We start from the raw sequence: 19166 nt of genomic DNA, 5'->3' as shown, positions 1-19166 counted from the left end.
GAGCCATGTTGCTTGATCCTCTGATAATCATTGATGATAGGTTATTGAAAAGTAAACCAGACTTTGCTCATGGGTTTTTTCTCTTTGTTTTCCCCTCTCTGTCCTCTGTGTGTGGCACCTTCTTGTCCCCATGCCCGCCCCATTCTGTTTGCAGATATCTCGGTCAGCTTGCTTGCTGTAATACTTATTCTCTGTGGATTGGTCCTGGTGGCGGTCTTTCTCTTTGTGTTCTGGAAGCTCTGCTGGGTGCCTTGGAAAAACAAGGTCCTCACTAACACCTCTGTTCCTGGAGACACAGTCAACATCGCAGCCGCTGACCACAGCAAGGAGATGACGGACAAACCCAAGGAGTCCCCATCCATGAGCATCTTGGAAGCAGCCATGAAGATCAGCCACACGTCTCCCGATATTCCAGCGGATGTCCAGATGTCAATGAAGGATCACATCCTGCGCCACGCACGAATACAGAGACAGACAACAGAGCCAGCCTCATCTTCCAGGTCAGTCTCCTCATCTCAGTGGTAGATAACGCATGTCCTTTCTTGTCTGGTTAATGTCTCTGGAATCAGCATTCTAGTTTTAGAAGGACATCAAGTCTTTGGCTGAATTGCTCATGAAACTTCTGCAAGTACAGCTGAATTCAATCGAATGACTTGGTACTAAATGTCTGAAACCTGTTTGCTATCAGAGTGGAAGAGCAGCTGTTAAAAGACATTTGGATAAGAATGGTTTTGAACGTTGTGGCTCAAATACAGGCAAATGGGACCAGCTTAGGTAGGTATCTCAGTCAGCATGGAGCAGACTGTCCGAATGGCCTGTTTTTGTGCTGTATGACTCTAGGGAATGTGATTCTGGTTACTTCCAGATCAAGCAGCTGCACTCTGGAAATGTCACTGGGAATTTCCAACTGGGGCTTGCCCTCATGGTCTGAGCCATTTCCATGTCATAAACATGGGGTATTCTGCAGACGCTGGAAATCAAAGCAACACACGCAAGATGCTGGAGGAACTCAGCAGGTCAGGCAGCATCTATGGAAATGAATAAACAGTCGACATTTCGGTCGAGACTCTTCATCAGGACCCTTCTTCAGTCCTGACAATGAGTCTCAACCTTTGGCTCATTTCCATAGATGTTGTCTGACCTGCTCACTTCCACGTCAGCTGTTCACAGGATGTGGCCATTCACTGTCTCATGCTCCTTTTGAAGGATAGTTAGGGAAATGAGTTGATTGTCCTGGGAGCACTCATTGCTGGTTTTCTTGCGGACCCACGATGTAGGACTGTATGTCCATATGTATGTTCCTTGGACCCTGCACCGCCATATCCCTTCACTGCCCTGAAGCCCACATGTCACTGATCTCCTGGCACTCTCCTATTCCCATCCTGACCCATCCAACTCTCCCTGATTTCCCACCTAACACATTAATTCCCAGTCTTGCTTGTCAGACAATGCCGATGATGGAAGTAGCGACATTTGCCCCAACACTTCCCACAAGTTACCGCACGATACTTGGCCCCAATCTCCACCCCCACCCCATCTGCTGATGTCAGTCTTACGGGAAGTGACCAACTTTCCTGAATGCCACACCTCAGTCTTGGGTGCTACTGAAATTTGCAGTGCTGAGACGTGCATTGTTGTATCACTGTTACAACCATGGTCATCATTGCCCTACTGAATGGTGTAGTAGACACCAGCAGCTGAATGGCCGCTCCTCCTTCTCATGGTCAAACCAATGTACCGATTAGTGCAAGAATTTTAAGGATGTCCTCATTGATGCTATTTATTCCCAAGCTGGCAATGGTGGGGAGGTTGTCAAAGACTAGGGCAAGTGATGGTAGCATTCTTTGTTATTATAAGCTTGCTTTTTTGAGACGTTCATTCGTTATGTGCCATGCTGTATGAAGTGGGTGATCTTTGTCTTTCCGTGACCATGATTGCTCTTGGCAAATTTTTCTACAGAAGTGGTTTGACATTGCCTTCTTCTGGGTAGCGCCTTCACAAGTCGGGTGACCCCAGACATTATTAGTACCCTTCAGTGCTTGTCTGGCGTCAGTGGTCGCATAACCAGGACGTGTGATGTGCATTGGCTGCTCGTACGACCGTCCAGCACCTGCTCCCAAGGCATCATGTGACCCTGATCGGGGAGCTGGAGCTAAGCAGGTGCTATTGCTTGCCAAAGGGTGAAGTGTAGGCTAGTGGAGTGAAGGATTACCTTACACCTCCTTTGATAAAGACTTATCTCCACTCCACCACCTATGTGATCATTAACTCCTTCAACTAAAGGTATTACCATTGAAATTCTTCTTTTAATATCACTCTCTCAACACAGAGTGATACGTACAATAGTACATTTTGCAGATATATTGCATTTAGTGGTTTAATGAATCCACAGAGTTGCAAATCACTGATGTTATAAACTAACAATCCTTCACCTGGGTTCACAAACACATCACCAGCTGTGGAAAATGCGATTTATACAAAGTGCATTTTTGTCCAGTTTTAAACTTTCTTGGACAATGTTCTGCTGACATCCATTGGAGAGAACGTTGTGTAGATTGCCCTAGTTTATTTTTTCAAAGATGTAGAATAAAATTGAAAAACAAAAAGCAGGTACTTCAAATTTTTTCGAACGTGCTGTGTCTAAGGGGTTGATATTTTTCTGACAAGAGTATCTTCCTTGGAGCTCTCAAATTTTTACAGATGACTGTCCCAGTTTTTTTCTTAACTTTTTGAGATGCCTAAAAAATACGAAACCAGATGGTTATTTTCTTTCATTTGCTTTGACACCGCTTTTTTATACAAAAGGCTCTGTCAAGACAATTGTCAGTCCATAACTGACTCCGATCAACTGCATCAACAGCGCCACCTTTGGGCGCACTATGGAAAGGCAAAGAGTGAATCCAGAGACACTGGGAGATACTTAATGTCCCACTACTGCATGAATCCAATTTTTTTTAAATCCCCATGTTCTCATCGAATCTCCCCAAATCTAATTTGTAATGGGGGGGGGGGGTTGCGATTTCATTCATTTATTATGTATGATCATAGTCTTGACCATGATTATTCTTGGCAAATCTTTCTACAGAATTGGTTTGCCATAGCCTTCTTCTGGGCAGTGTCTTTACAAGATGGGTGACCCCAGCCATTATCAATACCTATCACAGGTTGTCTGCCTGGCGTCAGTGGTCGCATAACCGGGACTTGTGCTATGCACCAGCTGTTCATAAGACCATCTACCACCTGCTCCCATGGCTTCACGTGACACTGATTTGGTGGGGGGGGGAATAATCAGGTGCTACATCTTACCCAAGGGTGACCTGCAGGCTATTGGAGGGAAGGAGCACCTTACACCTCCTTTGGTAGACATATCTCCACCTCACCACCCAAGAGGGCAATTTACTGTAGCTGAATAATTCACCAACCTTTGGAACATCGAGGAAACCAGAGGACCCAGATGTGGGAGGTTTTGGAAGAATTTGCCTAGAAATGGATTCACGTTACACTATTCTTTTCTACAATATACAGTTGAAACGCTATTCTATTTTCAATGCGAAGTGTAATTAAGCCCATTTCTGTGCTATTTTGGCCCAGTCTGATGATGTGACTCCATGTTTGCAGCATTGTAATGGAACGCAAAGCATGCTGCGACTTGCCTGCCTTCTCTTTCCGTCAGATGTATAGAGTTTGCACCTCTCTTTTTGACCATGTGGGTTTCCTGTGAGTGCTCTATTACCAAGGATATGAGTGTTGATAGGTGAATTGGTCACCTGTGGCTGGTGAACTTAGTCTTGATTTGGGAAGGGATGAACAGGTGGACTGGGTGAGTCACGACGTATTTTGTGTTGACATCAGGTTTTCAGCTGAGAGGTCTCAAGTCTCACTGCACTGAGTGGTCCCTTTAAGATTTCATTTTAAGTCACTTTTTATTTCGCTGTTTATAAAACCTCTTCCACAACATCTGTGCAAATGGAAGTAAAGTGGATGCAATTTATGAAAATTACTTTGAATCAGAATCAAGTTTATTATCACCGGCATGTGACGAGAAGTTTGTTAACCTAGCAAATGTTCCCAGCAGCAAGCACTTTTACGGAAGAACATGTGTGTGTGAGCTGCAGTCATTTCTTGGAGACAGCCCAATGCTGAAAGATGCATTAGCAGAGCAGGATGAAAAGTCTTGGAACACCATTCACTTTGACACTTCAAGGATATAATATTGAGGTTTTCTAAGACACTAGTGAGGCCTCACTTGGAATATTGTGAGAAGTTTTGGGCCCCTTATTTAATAAAGGATGTGCTGACATTGGAGATGGTGCAGAAGAGGTTCAGGAGAACGATTCCAGGAATAAAAGGCTTATTGTATGAGGAGAGGTTGATGGCTCCAGACGTTTACTCACTGGAATTTTGAAGAATGGGGGCGGGGTATCTTATTGAAACCTTCTGAATATTGAGAGGCCTAAATAGAGTGGATGTGGAAAGAAAGTTTCTTATGGTGAGGAGTCTAGGACCAGAGGACACAGACTTAGTATAGAGGGACATTCATTTAGAACAGAGATGAGAAGGAATTTCATTTGCCAGATAGTGATGAAGCTGTGGAATTCATTGCCACAGGCTGCTGTGGAGGCCAGGACATTTGGGTGTACTTAAGGGAGAGGTGAACAGGTTCTTGATTAGTCAAGGCATGAAAGGTCATGGGAAGATGGCAGGAGATTGGGTTGAGAGGGAAATAGATCAGATATTATGAAATGACAGAGCAGACTCAACGAGCCAAATGGCCTAATTCTGCTCCCATGTCTTATGGTCTTACAATGGATGCCAGAGTTTAACCTTCTAGATTCTAGGCTTAACATCTGAATTACAATCATCTTGGTTAATTGTAACACAAGCAACACATGATAGGTTACTTGGTCTCTGTAACTTGTCTTCTTGTGCAGGTCAAAAGCAAAAGAATTAATGGATGTTTCATGGGTATGTGTGAGAGAGGATAAGTTTCAGGGATATGGAGAAATTCGGAGAGAAGGACTGGGATGGATGAGATTGCCATCCTGCGAATAGCATTGAATTCAAAGGATTGAATGGTCTCTTTCTTATTATCATAAATATGCCATCTGATAAAAAATTGGCCCTCACGAAAGGGTTCTGAAACAGACTGCAATGAAAGTATACCATGGTGTTGGCAAGGATTCAACTCAAAAGGTGAGCTGGCTTGTCAGTTGCATGAGGCCCACACTAACTTTAATGCAGCTGTCAGCATTAAGAGGAGGTTGCCAGCTCTTAAAGGCACACTCCCTGTGGCAACCAGACAGAAGCAGCATACATCAGGGCTGAAGTGGAGGAAAGGAGTTATCTTTTCACACAGAGGAAAGTGAATATTTGGAGTAAGCTGCCAGAGAAGGTTATGAACCCAGCATTATTCCAGTCAACACACACAAAATGCTGGAGGAACTCAGCAGGCCAAGCAGCAGCTGTGGAAAAAAGTACAGTCGATGTTTTGGGCTGAGATCCTTCGGCAGGACTAGAGAGAAAAAAGATGAGGAATAAATTTAAAAGGTGAGGGAGGGGAGAGAGAAACACAAGGTGATAGGTGGCACCGGGAGAGGGAGGTATGAAGTAGAGAGCAGGAAGGTTGTTTGGTGAAAGACATACAAGGCTGGAGAAGGGGGAGTCTGATAGGAGAGGACAGAAGGCCATGGAAGAAAGAAAAGTGGGGAGGAGGGGCACCAGAGGGAGGCAATGGATAGGCAAGGAGATAAAGCGAGAGAGAGAAAAGGGGATGGAGAATGGTGAAGGAGAGTTGGAGGGGGTCCATTACCAGAAGTTCGAGAAATCAATGTTCATGCCATCAGGTTGGAAGCTACCTGATGGAATACAAGGTGTTGTTCCTCCAACCTGAGTGTGGCATCATTGCAACAATGGAGGAAGCCGTGGACTGACATAGCAGAATGGAAATAAGAAGTGGCATTAAAATGGGTGGCCACTGGGAGATCCCAGTTCTTCTGGTGGAAAGAGTATAGGTGCTTGGCAAAGTGGTCTCCCAACCTACGTTGGGTCTCACCGATATACAGGAGGTCACACTGGGAACACTGGACACAGTATATGACCCTAACAGACTCACAGGTGAGGTGTCACTTCATCTGGAAGAACTGTTTAGGCCCTGAATGGTGGTGAGGGGTGGGGTGAAGGGGCAAGGGTAGTACTTGTTCCGTTTGCAAGGGTAAGTACTAGGAGGGAGATCAGTGGGGAAGAACAAATGGACAAGGGAATTCCCTGCAGAAAGCAGAAAGTGGGGGGCGGGTGTGGAGTGGGAAAGATGTGTTTGTTGGTGGGATCCCGTTGGAGATGGCGGAAGTTGTGAAGAATTATGTGTTGGAAGCAAAGGCTGGTGGGTTGATAGGTTAGGATAAGCGGAACCTTATCCCTGGTAGAGTGGTGGGAGGATAGGGTGAGAGTACACATGCGTGAAATGGAAGAGATGCGGTTGAAGGTAGCTTTGATGGTCGAGGAAAGGAAGCCCCCTCCTTTGAAAAAGGAGGACATTTCCCTCATTCTAGAATGAAGAACCTCAACCTGAGAGCAGTTGTGACAGATTCAGAGGCATTGAGAGAAGGGTGTGGCTATTCCAGTGTTTGACAGATATGTACTTGGGTAGGAAAAGGAAAGAAGGATGCAGGCCTAAAGCAGAGAAATGTGATTATCATAGATGAGCAATGTGATCGACATGGAGAAAATGGATCATTTCTGTGCTGTACGATCTTTGATTCTATGAATTCAGAACATCCAGTGAAATGAAAAATATATTCAGTAAAGCTAGTATACAATTTTAATCATGACTGAGTACACGTAGATTCATTAAAGTAGCCAGTACAGTGAGCACTTGGCAATTGATCATGATCATTTCTTTATGAAATGACACTTTTACACCAATTTGGAACAAATCTTTTCTCCTTAAATTCTTTGTCCATGTGAGTAAAGGCTCAGGTGGCTTTACATCTTGATTACAATCGTGACATAATTTTCACTGGGAACAAATAAAGATCTCGTTGTTCACTGGAGTATGCGGAGAAAATTAGATCAAAAGAAAATTATGTTTTAACTGTTTACAATAGTTCAACGTGAGCCCTCAGGCACATATTCCATATAACTTGTCACGGTGAGTGCTTCAAAACCCACTCTCCTCTTTTTCAGTCCTATTTTGGATCATCTGTATTCTGCCCCCTCTCAGAGTTGAAACCCAGACACCCACAGCCTGTTTGTCTGTAGTCATAATTAACCTTTCATTCTTTATCTCGCAAGTTCCAGAGAGGACGGTTGAAGGTATAATAGTAGGTCGTGTTTGGCATCTAGTGATCAATGCTAAGGTGGAAAGCCTCACGCTGAACAGTCTGATGACTTATTCTATGCACACTCCTTGATTGTTGTGGGAAATAATGAGACCACTGTGTAAGCAGGCATTTAATGACATTCTATAAAAATAATCGTTGGCTGCCTGGGTGACCTGCCTCTTTGCCCGTTTTGGAAATAGCCTAATGTCCACTCTGTGAACTCAATATATGGCTGGAAATTGCTGATTAGGGCTGGAGCTCCAATCACAACTCCCATTGACCCAAGATTACCGGGTCCAAATCTGCATGGAGGCAAACAGTCAGGTCCTTTTTGCTGCACAGACCTCCAGCAAAGCAGTTGTGTTATGTGGGTGACGCAGACAAACCCCAGCCATTATATTCTTCTGGAAAACCCTAGCAGATGGCCATTTTAAAATGTTCCTGAGCATCAGAAATGTTGAGAAACATACCAAAACTGGTGGAAATTAAATAAACAATTAAAACATTAAAAGCTGTGAGAAAAAAACTAGCTGAAGAATTTGAATAATAAAAAAACACAATTCCTTACTCACAGACATACGCTTGCTGTTCAGCTGAATGGACATGGAGCCCTGATGCCTGTTCTAACCTGCCACCGGCCTCAGCTCCACCAAATTCTGCTTTGCCTTGGATTCTATATGGAGCCTGAGGAAAGACTACATGCTGTTGCAGTATTTGCAGCATTCAGGCTTTGCGTATACATTGCACATGGGCTTGGCACAAAAAATTATCCAGCCAGCATATATCCCATGTTGTCCAGGGCATTGGAAAGCAACAGAGTGAGTTTTCAAGAGTCAAATGCAATCTAAAATACTGCACATGCTGTAAACCTGACATAAAAACTGGAACTGCTGGAAGCACTCAGCAGGTCAAGCAGCATCTGTGGAAAAGAAAAAGAGATTTAATGTCTCAGGTTAAAGATCCTTTGTCAGAACTTGGAAAAAAGGTGAAGTCTGCAACCTAAAAATAATTTTGTTTACTCTTATGAAAATTGTGGTGGGGTGCAGATTTGTCTCTACCAAAGGAAGTGTAAGGTGCTCCTTCCCTCCGCTAGCCTGCAGGTCACCCCTGGACTAGGAGAAGCACCTGCTTAGCCCCCCAGTCAGGGTCACATGAAGCCATAGGATCAGGTGGTGGATGGTCGTACAAGCATCTGGTGCATATCACAAGTCCTGGTTATGTGACCGCTAACACCAGGCAGACAATCTCTGAAGAGTATTATATTAGTCCTGCACTAATCACATTCAATCATTCTAAAGTTCTAAGTTCAAAGTAAACATTATCAAAGCACATATGCTGTATATTGCAATATACCACCCTGAGATTCATTTCCTTGCGGGCATACTCAATACAACCTTAATAGAGTAATAACCATTGTGACAGAACAGGCTAATTCTCCTGATAACCTTACCCCTTTGCCTGGTTAATCACTTTTCCTCATTCTGACACTGGTCTCATCTCCCCAGTAGTTCACAGACTTTGCCCTCCCATTCTGCAGTTCTTAGGAGTTCACCATTTGCACATCCCAACAGTAAAACAATCGCTAGCTTGGCTAATCAGAATAATCCCTTCAGTTAACGTGCTGTACTCATTTATAACTCATACAAACACAGGCTTTCCAACCAGTTTCATTTATTTTCACTCACCCTGTTACATCGGTTTGTAGATAGCAAAACGGCCCCAGAACACCTGAGGAACGGTTTGGAGCATCCTAATATAATGCCTGGGTTAGAGGGAGCAGGCAGACCACACCTTACAAAGGGAACACCACTGGTGAGAGGGCATTATTCTTTCATATTCTACATATTCTTTTATAGGTAGGAAAAGGGAGGAGGTCCTGAAAACAGACTACAGGGAGCTAGGAAGGGAGTTGAGAAGCAGGACCTCAAAGGTAGTAATCTTGGAATTACTGCCTGTGCCACGCAACAGTGAGTATAGGAATAGAATGAGGTGGAGGATAAATGCATGGCTGAGGGATTGGAGAAGGGGGCAGGGATTCAGATTTCTGGATCATTGGAACCTCTTTTGGGGCAGGCGTGACCTGTATAAAAAAGATGGGTTGCACTTGAATCTGAGGAGGGACCGATATCCTGGCAGGGAGGCTTGCTAAGGCTATTGGGGAGAGTTTAAACTAGAAATGCTGGGGGGATGGGAACCGAACTGAAGTGACAGAGGAAGGGGCGGTTGGCTCACATATAGAGAAAGCTTGGAGACAGTGCAAGAGGGAGAATTGGCAAGTGCTAGAGAAAAAATATGCTCAGATGTGTCTATTTTAATGCAAGGAGCATCATGAACAAAGCGGATGAGCTTAGAGTGTGGATCAGTACTTGGAGTTATGATGTTGTGGCCATTACAGAGACTTGGATGGCTCAGGGGAAGGAATGGTTACTTAGAGTGCCAGGCTTTAGGTGTTTCAGAAAGGATGGGCAGGGGGAGGCAAAAGAGGTGGGGGTGTGACACTGCTGATCAGAGATAGTGTCACAGCCACAGAAAAGGAGGAAGTCATGGAGGGATTGTCTACTGAGTCTCTGTGTGTGGAAGTTAGAAAAAGGAAGGGGTCAACAACTCTACTGGGTGTTTTTTATAGACAACCCAATAGTAACAGGGACATTGAGGAGTAGATAGGGTGTCAAATTCTGGAAAGGTGTCGTAGTGGGAGATTTCATTTTCCCAAATGTTTATTGGCATATCCCTAGAGCAAGGGGTTTAGATTGGGTGGAGTTTGTCGGGTGTGTTGTAGATAAGCCTACAAGAGGAGAGGCTGTACTTGATCTGGTATTGAGAAATGAACCTGGTCAGGTTTCAGATCTCTCAGTGGGAGAGCATTTTGGAGATAGTGATCATAATTCTATCTCCTTTACCATAGTATTGGAGAGGGATAGGAATAGACAAGTTAGGAAAGCGTTTAATTGGAGTAAGGGGAAATACGAAGCTATCAGGCAGGAACTTTGAAGCACTAATTGGGAACAGATGTTCTCAGGGAAATGTACGGCAGAAATGCGGCAAATGTTCAGGGGATATTTGCATGGCATTCTGTATAGATACGTTCCAATGGTAGGGTACAGGAATGGTGGTGTACAAAGGCTGTTGAAAATCTAGTCCAGAAGAAAAGAAAATCTTACGAAATGTTCAAAAAACTAGGTAATAATAGAGATCTAGAAGATTATAAGGCTAGTAGGAAGGGGCTTAAGAATGAAATTAGGCAAGCCAGAAGGGGCCATGAGATGGCCTTGGTAAGCAGGATTAAAGAAAACCTCAAGTATGTGAAGAGCAAGAGGATAAGGCATGAGAGAATAGGAGCAATCAAGTGTGACAGTGAAAATGTGTGCATGGAACTGGAGGAGATAGCAAAGGTATTTAATGAATACTTTGCTTCAGTATTCACTACCGAATAAGGTTCTTGGTGATTGTAGGGATGACTTACAGCGGATTGAAAAGCTATTTCTTAATAGACATTAAGAAAGAGGATGTGTTGTGCTTTTGGAAAGCATCAAGTTGGATAGGTCTTTGGGACCAGACGAGATGTACCCCAGGCTACTGTGGGAGGCAAGGGAGGAGATTGCTGAGCCTCTGGCAATGATCTTTGCATCATCAATGGAGACAAGAGAGGTTCTGGAGGATTGGAGGGCTGCAGATGTTGTTCCTTTATTCAAGAAAGGAAGTATGAGATAGCCCATGAAATTATAGTCCAGTGAGTCTTACATCAATGGTTGGTAAGTTGATGGAAAAGATCCTGACAGGCAGGATTTATGAACATTTAGAGAGGCATAATATGATTAGCAATAGTCAGCATGGCTTTGTGAAAGGTAGATCGTGCCTTACAAGCCTGATTGATTTTTTTGAGGAAGTGATTAAACACATCGATGAAGGTAGAGCAGTAGATGTAGTGTATAAGCATTTCAGCAAAGCATTTGATCAGGTAACCCATGCAAGGTTTATTGAGAAAGTAAGGAGGCGTGGGATCCAAGGGAACCTTACTTTGTGGATCCAGAATTGGCTTGCCCACAGAAGGTAAAGAGTGGTTGTAGATGGGTCATATTCTGCATGGAGGTCGGTCACCAGTGGTGTGCCTCAGGGATCTGTGCTGGGACCCCTTCTCTTTGTGATTTTTATAAACGACCTGGATGAGAAAGTGGAGGGATGGGTTAGTAAATTTGCTGATGACACAAAGGTTGGGGGTGTTGTGGATAGTGTGGAGGGCTGTCAGAGGTTACAGCGGGACATCGATAGGATGCAAAGCTGGGCTGAGAAGTGGCTGATGGAGTGCAATCCAGATAAGTGTGAAGTGGTTCATTTTGGTAGGTCAAATATGATGACAGAATATAATATTAATGGTAAGACTCTTGACAGTGTGGAGGATCAGAGGAATCTTGGGGTCCAAGTCCATAGGATACTCAAAGCTTTCTGAGCAGGTTGACTGTGTGGTTAAGAAGGCATATGGTGCATTGGCCTTCATCAATCGTGGGACTGAGTTTAAGAGCCGAGAGGTAATGTTGCAGCTATATAGGAACCTGTTTAGACCCCATTTGGAGTACTGTGCTCAGTCCTGGTCATCTCACTACAGGAAGGATGTGGAAAAAATTAAAGGGTGCAGAACAGATTTACAAGAATGTTGCCTGGATTGGGGAGCATGCCTTATGAGAATAGGTTGAGTGAACTCAGCCTTTTCTCCTTGGGGTGACGGAGGATGAGAGGTGATCTGATAGAGGTGTATAAGATAATGAGAGGCATTGATCATGTGGATAGTCAGAGGCTTTTCCCCAGGGCTGAAATAGCTATCATGAGAGGGCACAGTTTTAAGGTGCTTGGAAGTAGGTACAGAGGAGATAGCAGGGGTAAGTTTTTTATGCAGAGAATGGTAAGTGCGTGGAGTAGGCTGCCGGCGATGGTGGTGGAGGGGGATACGATGGGGTCTTTTAAGAGACTCCTGGATAGGTACATGGAGCTTAGAAAAGTAGAGGGCTATGGGCGAGCCTAGGTAATTTCTAATGTAAGTACATATTCGGCACAGCATTGTGAGCCGAAGGGCCTTTATTGTGCTGTAGTTTTTCTATGTTTCTATATTCATCTGAGCATGTGGACACTGATCTATGGGCATAACTAAGGCATTTGTTGTGGAATAAGACTGTAGCATGTTTGAATCCCTGTTTAAAATTTTCCAACATTATGTTCTGGTCAGGTCTGGTCTGGTTTTGATTACACCGCCTCCCCCCCACCCCGCCCAAACCAATAGTAGAATTTCCTGGTCTTTCCTGGTCTGAAATAATTATTATTGTCTGGTCATGTAGATTCCCCCCACCCCCCACTACCTCTGATCAACAGTAGAATTTCCTGTTGCTTCTTAGCGAGGCAGACGCAGATTTAAATCCTCAGTCTGGTCTTGCTCGAGAGGGATGGAGGTTGGAGTTGACGGTTGAGGAATAGTTATATTATATTGGAAAGTTAACGGCAAAGTGTGTCATGGAGAATCCCTCTGCATATTTGTAAATGTTTTTACATAACAAGTTCGTTTTCATTTGTCTATTTGTAAGTACTTTATTCCTTCACAATTTTTGGGCTGCTTTTGGAATTTTTTCACTTGTCATTAAATAAAACCCATTGTAATAACATGCTGTTACAGCTTATCACTTGTTTTTTTTAACCGTGATCCTCATCAGGCACGTCTACCCAAACCTGATAGTGACCTATGGCAACTATGATGCAAATATAGAAATAAAGAAATAATAATAATAATAATATTAATAAGTAAATATTGAGAACATGAGGTGAAGTGTGCTTGAAGGTAAGTACATGGGAAAATTTCAATGATGGGGCAAGTGAAGTTGAGTGAAGTTATCCCCTTGGTTCAAGAGCCTGATAGTTGAGAGGTAATAACTGTTCCTGAACCTGGCCTGTGGGTCCTGAGGCTCCAGTACCTCCTTCCTGATGGCAGCAATGAGAAGACTGCAAGGCCTGCGGTGAGGGGGTCCCTGATGGTTGATGCTGCTTTCCTGCGTCAGTGCTCCATGTAAATATGCTTAATATCGGGGAGGGACTTACCCTCTCACCTACACACTCGGAAGGGTTTTATTCAGCCAATTTACTAACTATTTGGCATTTGTTTTCGATATCAGAGGGACCTGGAGAATTCAGGTGAAGCCCACGTTGTCACAGAAAGAAACTGTAAACCCCTTTATGAGGTTAGGACTAAATCCTACTCATTGGAGATGTGAGCCAGCAGCTCTGCCATCTGTGCTACTAAGCTGCCTCTCTTTCCCAGTTCTGGTGACCTGAAGTGTTAAACTCTGTTACTCTTCCTGCAGATGCTGCCTGATCTGCTGAGTGTTGTCTATTTGATTAAATTTTAGCGGGACTTACTATCAGGTGTCGGCCATGACCACAAAAAAAATATGGGATTAGCTATGGAGTGAGGGAAGCAGGGACTGGAGAAAAGAGGGAGCAGACAAACAGACAAACCCAGAAACTTAATTATGTCAGGATATTCACTGCATGGTGTTGGCGCTTGGCCAAGTGGTTAAGGAGTTCATCTATTGATCTGAAGGTCGCTAGTTCGAGCTTTGGCGAGGCAGCGTGTGTGTCCTTGAGCAAGCCACTTAACCACACATTGCTCTGCGACAACACCGATGCCAAGCTGTATGGGTCCTAATGCCCTTCCCTTGGACAACATTGGTGTCATGGAGAGACTTGCAGCATGGGCAACTGCTGATCTTCCATACAACCTTGCCCAGGCCTGTGCCCTGGAAACCTTCCAAGGCTCAAATCCATGGTCTCATGAGACTAACGGATGCCTATATAAAAAAAATTCACTGCATGTGACCAATAGCAATTACACAAACACATTTTCCCTTTCAGCAGCAACCCCATACTTTACTGTGGTTCAGGAAAATCTATTGTCTACACAACAAGATCACCTGAGGCTCTCTGCTGGTCGAGGTCAACAATGGTTATTGCACCCCAGCTTGAACACGCGACATGCAAGCCAGTATCCATTCCAGAGCAGTTCGGTGCAGAGAGAAGCTGTTGCCCACGTAGCAGGCTGCCTCTCTCCCCACAGCTGATAAATCCAAAGGAACGGCAGAGACCGAGACAGTTTGGCAACAGCAGTGTCACAGGAATAGCCAGTCAGCAGTGAACTCAACATAGGACTGCCTTAGGGATTCCAGTTTCATATTTTTCCCTTGAGGTTTACTCCCAAAGCCTTCCTCACAACTGGGTACAGCCGGGAGGAAACAGAGGTTTGAGATCAGTGTTTTCCTTTTTCCAGATGAGCCCCAGGGAATGGTTTTCAGACACCATTAACTCCCTTTGCCCCTTCTCCTGTCAGTAAAAATGGTTCTGCCATGCTTAGCAGCTAAGTCACACATGAAGGCCAGGAGGCCAGGAGACGGACTTAGTTGTCACAAGCTATCTGAGCTGCATACCATTAGAAGCATTTAATAGGTAGTGGGAGCTTATCCCCTACCGCCACTCCCATCTATAACAACCTTAAGGAACCACAAGTTTTGTGTGTTTAATATTTCAGTAATATTTGAGTAATATTGTAAATATAGTGGCGAGCATTTGGTCCATAATGACGGACGAGGAAGCTTGTTAACTCAACAGCTGTTTTACTGTGATAAGCACAAAACAGAACGAGCACCTTGACCCAAAGAGTGAACCCAACCAGCCTCATATAGGGACGAGGTGACCATCACACACCCTGGTTACAGTTAGGGTGGCCCAAAAATACACAAGTAAATAGCTGTTTAACCCAATCTAAAATGTAACAATAAATTAACTGAAACATCCCCACCTCCACCAAGGTCACACAAAAGCATTTTAACACAAGAGCAATAAACAGTACTTGTCATTAGAAATACAGGGGGGCAGGTTGTTGACCACACTCCCCCCAGAGCATCACACTGCCCCCTTCAGAGGGGTCAGCCATCCCCGGCAACTCCAGAGTCCATAGCAAAGTCTAAAAGTCCTGGTGGGTGTCGTCACTGCTGCTTGTTTGTGTGAGGCAAGAGGCAGGGCACCCAGAGTGTTACTTCCTCCCTTCAGCCTTGCTGGGTTAGTAATGGCCAAGGGCCGACACAGTGCCAGCCGGTTCCAGTGCAGCACGACTGCCTTCTACCGCTCAGGCAACCGAATCCAGTATACCACGTCAAAGGTATGGTCAAGCACCTCTCCCGGCCCCTTCCGGTGGCTTCCAAGCCTGGGAGATAGCCCCTTCTTCCAGGATGGGCAGTAGACGCATACCGGGGTCCCCACCATGTACTGTTGCATTGGCACCCCAGACTGGCAGCCCAGTCCCTTCTGGGACGCGCAAGCATCGCAGCAGTGCACGAACAGATTCACATCCTGCCTGTACCCAGGCCAATAGAAGCTTTCATGCCCAACGTCTTTGCAACTCCGAAACGTCTGGCCCCCAACCAGCCCACGCACCGAGTGCAGCATTGTGGCACAGAGCCCCCGGGGGACCACCAGCTGCAAGAGATGGCTGTCACTATCGGAAAAATTGGCATGGCCGGAACAACAACCCATCACGCACCTCCAGCATTCCCCACTGTGAGTATAGGGCTTTGGTCTTGGGTCCAGGGCGAAGACCTCTGCCCACTCCAGCCGTCGTCCCACACTCAGCCATTCCCTCATCCGGGCCAGCACAGGATGGCTCACCTGCTCGTTGTGCAGCTGCTGGTCCATGTTGGGGAGGTTGTCGCTGGCTGTCACCTTAAGCACCAACACTGTCACCTGCCCGTGGTTCAGCTGTGTTGCTTTGGGCCGCCGCGGGGTGCATTGCACCGCCGTGGGCCGCTGTGAAAACCGGCGGTGGTTGCTGCCCCGCTGGGACTGCTTCCTGGAGCTGCCCAGCCGGAGAGCCAGGCCTTCAGCACCGTCGTAAAGTGTTGCCCGCGACACATTCACACGAGCCGCCCAGCGGGACAGCAGGTCCAGGCCAAGGATGCAGGACTCTCAGATGTCGGTATGGCACACCTCGTGCTCCACTGTGTTTTTCCCCACAGCCTTCTATTCCCTTGCATCACTGCACAGTCGCCGTAGACTGCAGCCAGCTGGACTGCCATTGTTGTCCACCCAGGTGGGGATGGTTGGTCCGTGTTGGGAGGAACACCGGGACGAATGATAGTGATGGTTGTCCCCGTGTCCACCACCGCATGGCATCTGATGCCCTCCATCACGCAGTCCACGTATAAGCCTTGCTCTTCACCCAAACAGCCCACCCAGAGGGGTGACAATGGAGGGGTTCTGCTGGAGGATGTGGGTGGCGCTGCCCGCTCGGCGTTTCCCGATGGGGACGTTGGGCTGTGGTGTGGTGCCGGTGTGGGGCAGAGATCATTTTGTGGCCTGTGGCAGGGTTGACACGGTGTTGGTTGGACCTGCCTCACAGGCTCCTCTTCGTCTGTTTCCTCCTCCGCCTCGGTGACACAAGCCCAGGCTCACGATGGGCCTGGAACAGCTTGAGGGGCTAAAATTGCTTCTGCCCTCTCCGCCTCAACCAGCGATGATAGTGAAGTCAGGCGAACGTGCTGCTGAAGGTGCTTCGCCATCATGGAGGGCAAGCTCCTCCCAGGTCACGGGAGGGAACTGGGGATAGCCGTGTCGAGCACAGTGGCGAAGATCGGCTGCCAGTGCCCCCAGGCTTCCTCCCACACATCGCTGTCTGCTGCACAGTTCTTCCCTCATTGCTTCCACCAATGGCCTCTGCTCAAAACGCTGCTCCAGCGCCACTACAGGGGCCCTGTAGTCACGCTGCTCCACCGGCATTAGATCAAGGAGAGCCTGCAGGGCATCTCCTTCCAGTGCCAGGGCAAGGTGCACCGCCATCTCCATGGGGCTCCACTCATTGTGCCATTTGGCAAATTTGACTTGCGCCAGGTAAAACTGCAGGTGGCTGGTGCTGTTGTATCTGGGGAGCTTCAGGTTGATCTTGATGTGCAAATCATTGAGGCCCTTTGGTCTTTCTCCTGCCCCTTTGCCCATCCTCTCATGGCTATGGCATCTTGGGTTCCCCGGTGCGGGTTGCAATGGAGGCAAGTGATGCGCTCTGCTCTGTCCCCCGATGGCGCTCGCTCCATCAGGCATCTCTGGGAAGGCACGATGCTTGGTTCTTAGGTCCACCCTCCGGGTCTCGTCTTCATAAGCTGTGCACATGGGTGCGAAGGAGGTATACTGCTCAGTCCCTCGTCTTAATCCCCGGGGCTTAAGACATTCTATCCAAGGTCGTAGCTCTTCAATCTCATCGTCAATCTCACATCCCACTCCTGATACCAATGTTGCGCAAATTTGGTCCATAATTACAGACGAGGAAGCTTGTTAACTCAGCAATTATTTTATTGTGATAGACACAAAACAGACCAGGCACCATGACCTGGACAGTGAACCCAAACTGTCTCAAACAGACAGGGGAGAGTGGGTAACCATCACACACCCTGATTACAGGTAGTGTGACCCACAAATACACAAGCCAGTAACTGTACAACCTCAGCTAAAATGTAACAATAAATGAACTGGAACTTCACACCATTATCCCACAACAGCATTTTAACACAAGAACAATAAAGAGTACTGGTCATTAGAAATGCAGCAATGGGTTGTCACCCTCCCCCCTCCCCCCCCCACCCAGAGTGCCACAATATATGGCTTGATGAAGCATTCTTTGTTTGTATAAATAATTCATTGTGTGTTATAGGTAACAAACACGCGAATGGCATACGTCATTACGCTACCACATCATACGTGGGCACCTCACTAAAGTAAGAACGAGGTAGACACATTAATCACAGCTCTATGTTTTTCTTTTAATGAGTTTTATGTTTTGAAGTTACAAAACATAACAGTGGTGATGAGTAAGATTTAAAACGAACCTGAGGTGGCAACCCTAACCTGTTGAAGTGCAGCACATTTTTTTTCTTCAGAAGAGGAGAGAGACTCTCAAGTTTTAAAATAAAAAGCATAGCACCTGTTCTTCAGAAGTGAAGAGATGGTCGATTTTAAAAAAGCAGAAAGCAGATGAAATTCATGGGTTCATATACAGTGAGTACCTGGTGATAATAATAAATGAATAAAAAGCAGAAATACCAGTTTACATCGGAAAGATAGATGCATCCGATTTCAAGACACACAACTGGGTGATGTATACTGAACAAATTGAGCAGTATTTTAAAGCAAATGGAATAGCCAATGAGAAATGAGTGCCTGGTTTGCAGAATGCAATTGGTGGAAGAGCATATGATTTCTTTCAAGGTTTAACTGCTCCAACCAAACCAGCTGAAATGAGCTTTGCGGATATCATGAATGTAATGCAGGAACATTTAGAACCAAAATTGCAGAATGCTTTAGGTTTCATAAACAGAACCAAAAGGAAGGGAAGTCCATTTCAGCATACATGAGTGAATTGAAGAAATTGTCTGAGCTTTGCCAGTTCAGAAATGGGCTTAAATGATGTACTGAGAGATTGTTTAGTTTATGGAATCTTACAAGAATGTATTCAGAAACTGCTCCTAACTGAAGAACAACTCACATTTAAAGGAGCAGTATCAATAGAAACCGCAGCCAGAGACGCAATTGAGTTTCAGTCAGGGATGAAAGTGAGCGTGAGCAAACTGTGTTAGCTTGTGACAAGTGCTCACTGCAGATTTAAAGGCAAAACTAGCAGAAAATGCAACAAAGTAGGACACGTACAAAGAGCATGTTGGGCAGACAGGGAAAAGAAAAAGATAAAAAGTCAAGTTGCTGTTTCAAAAAGAGCACTAGTCTGCATTCTGTTGAAGAAAAATCTGATAATGATGAGAGTGACACTGGACTGAG

General features: G+C 45.6%; 1 protein-coding gene across 1 annotated transcript in view; it reads left to right on the top strand.

Annotated features, from left to right (window-relative positions):
• Positions 1-19166, top strand: part of LOC134343535 (synaptotagmin-6-like) — a 486430-nt gene that overhangs the window by 298903 nt on the left and 168361 nt on the right. The window contains exon 2 of the mRNA XM_063042281.1: positions 155-500. Coding sequence (XP_062898351.1) covers positions 331-500 — 170 coding nt within the window. The 5' untranslated portion in view covers positions 155-330. The remainder of the gene's footprint in view (positions 1-154; positions 501-19166) is intronic.

This window comes from Mobula hypostoma, chromosome 3 (assembly GCF_963921235.1).
Source record: "Mobula hypostoma chromosome 3, sMobHyp1.1, whole genome shotgun sequence".
NCBI classification, from domain to species: Eukaryota; Metazoa; Chordata; class Chondrichthyes; order Myliobatiformes; family Myliobatidae; genus Mobula; species Mobula hypostoma.
This window is presented reverse-complemented; position numbering and strand designations above follow the sequence as displayed.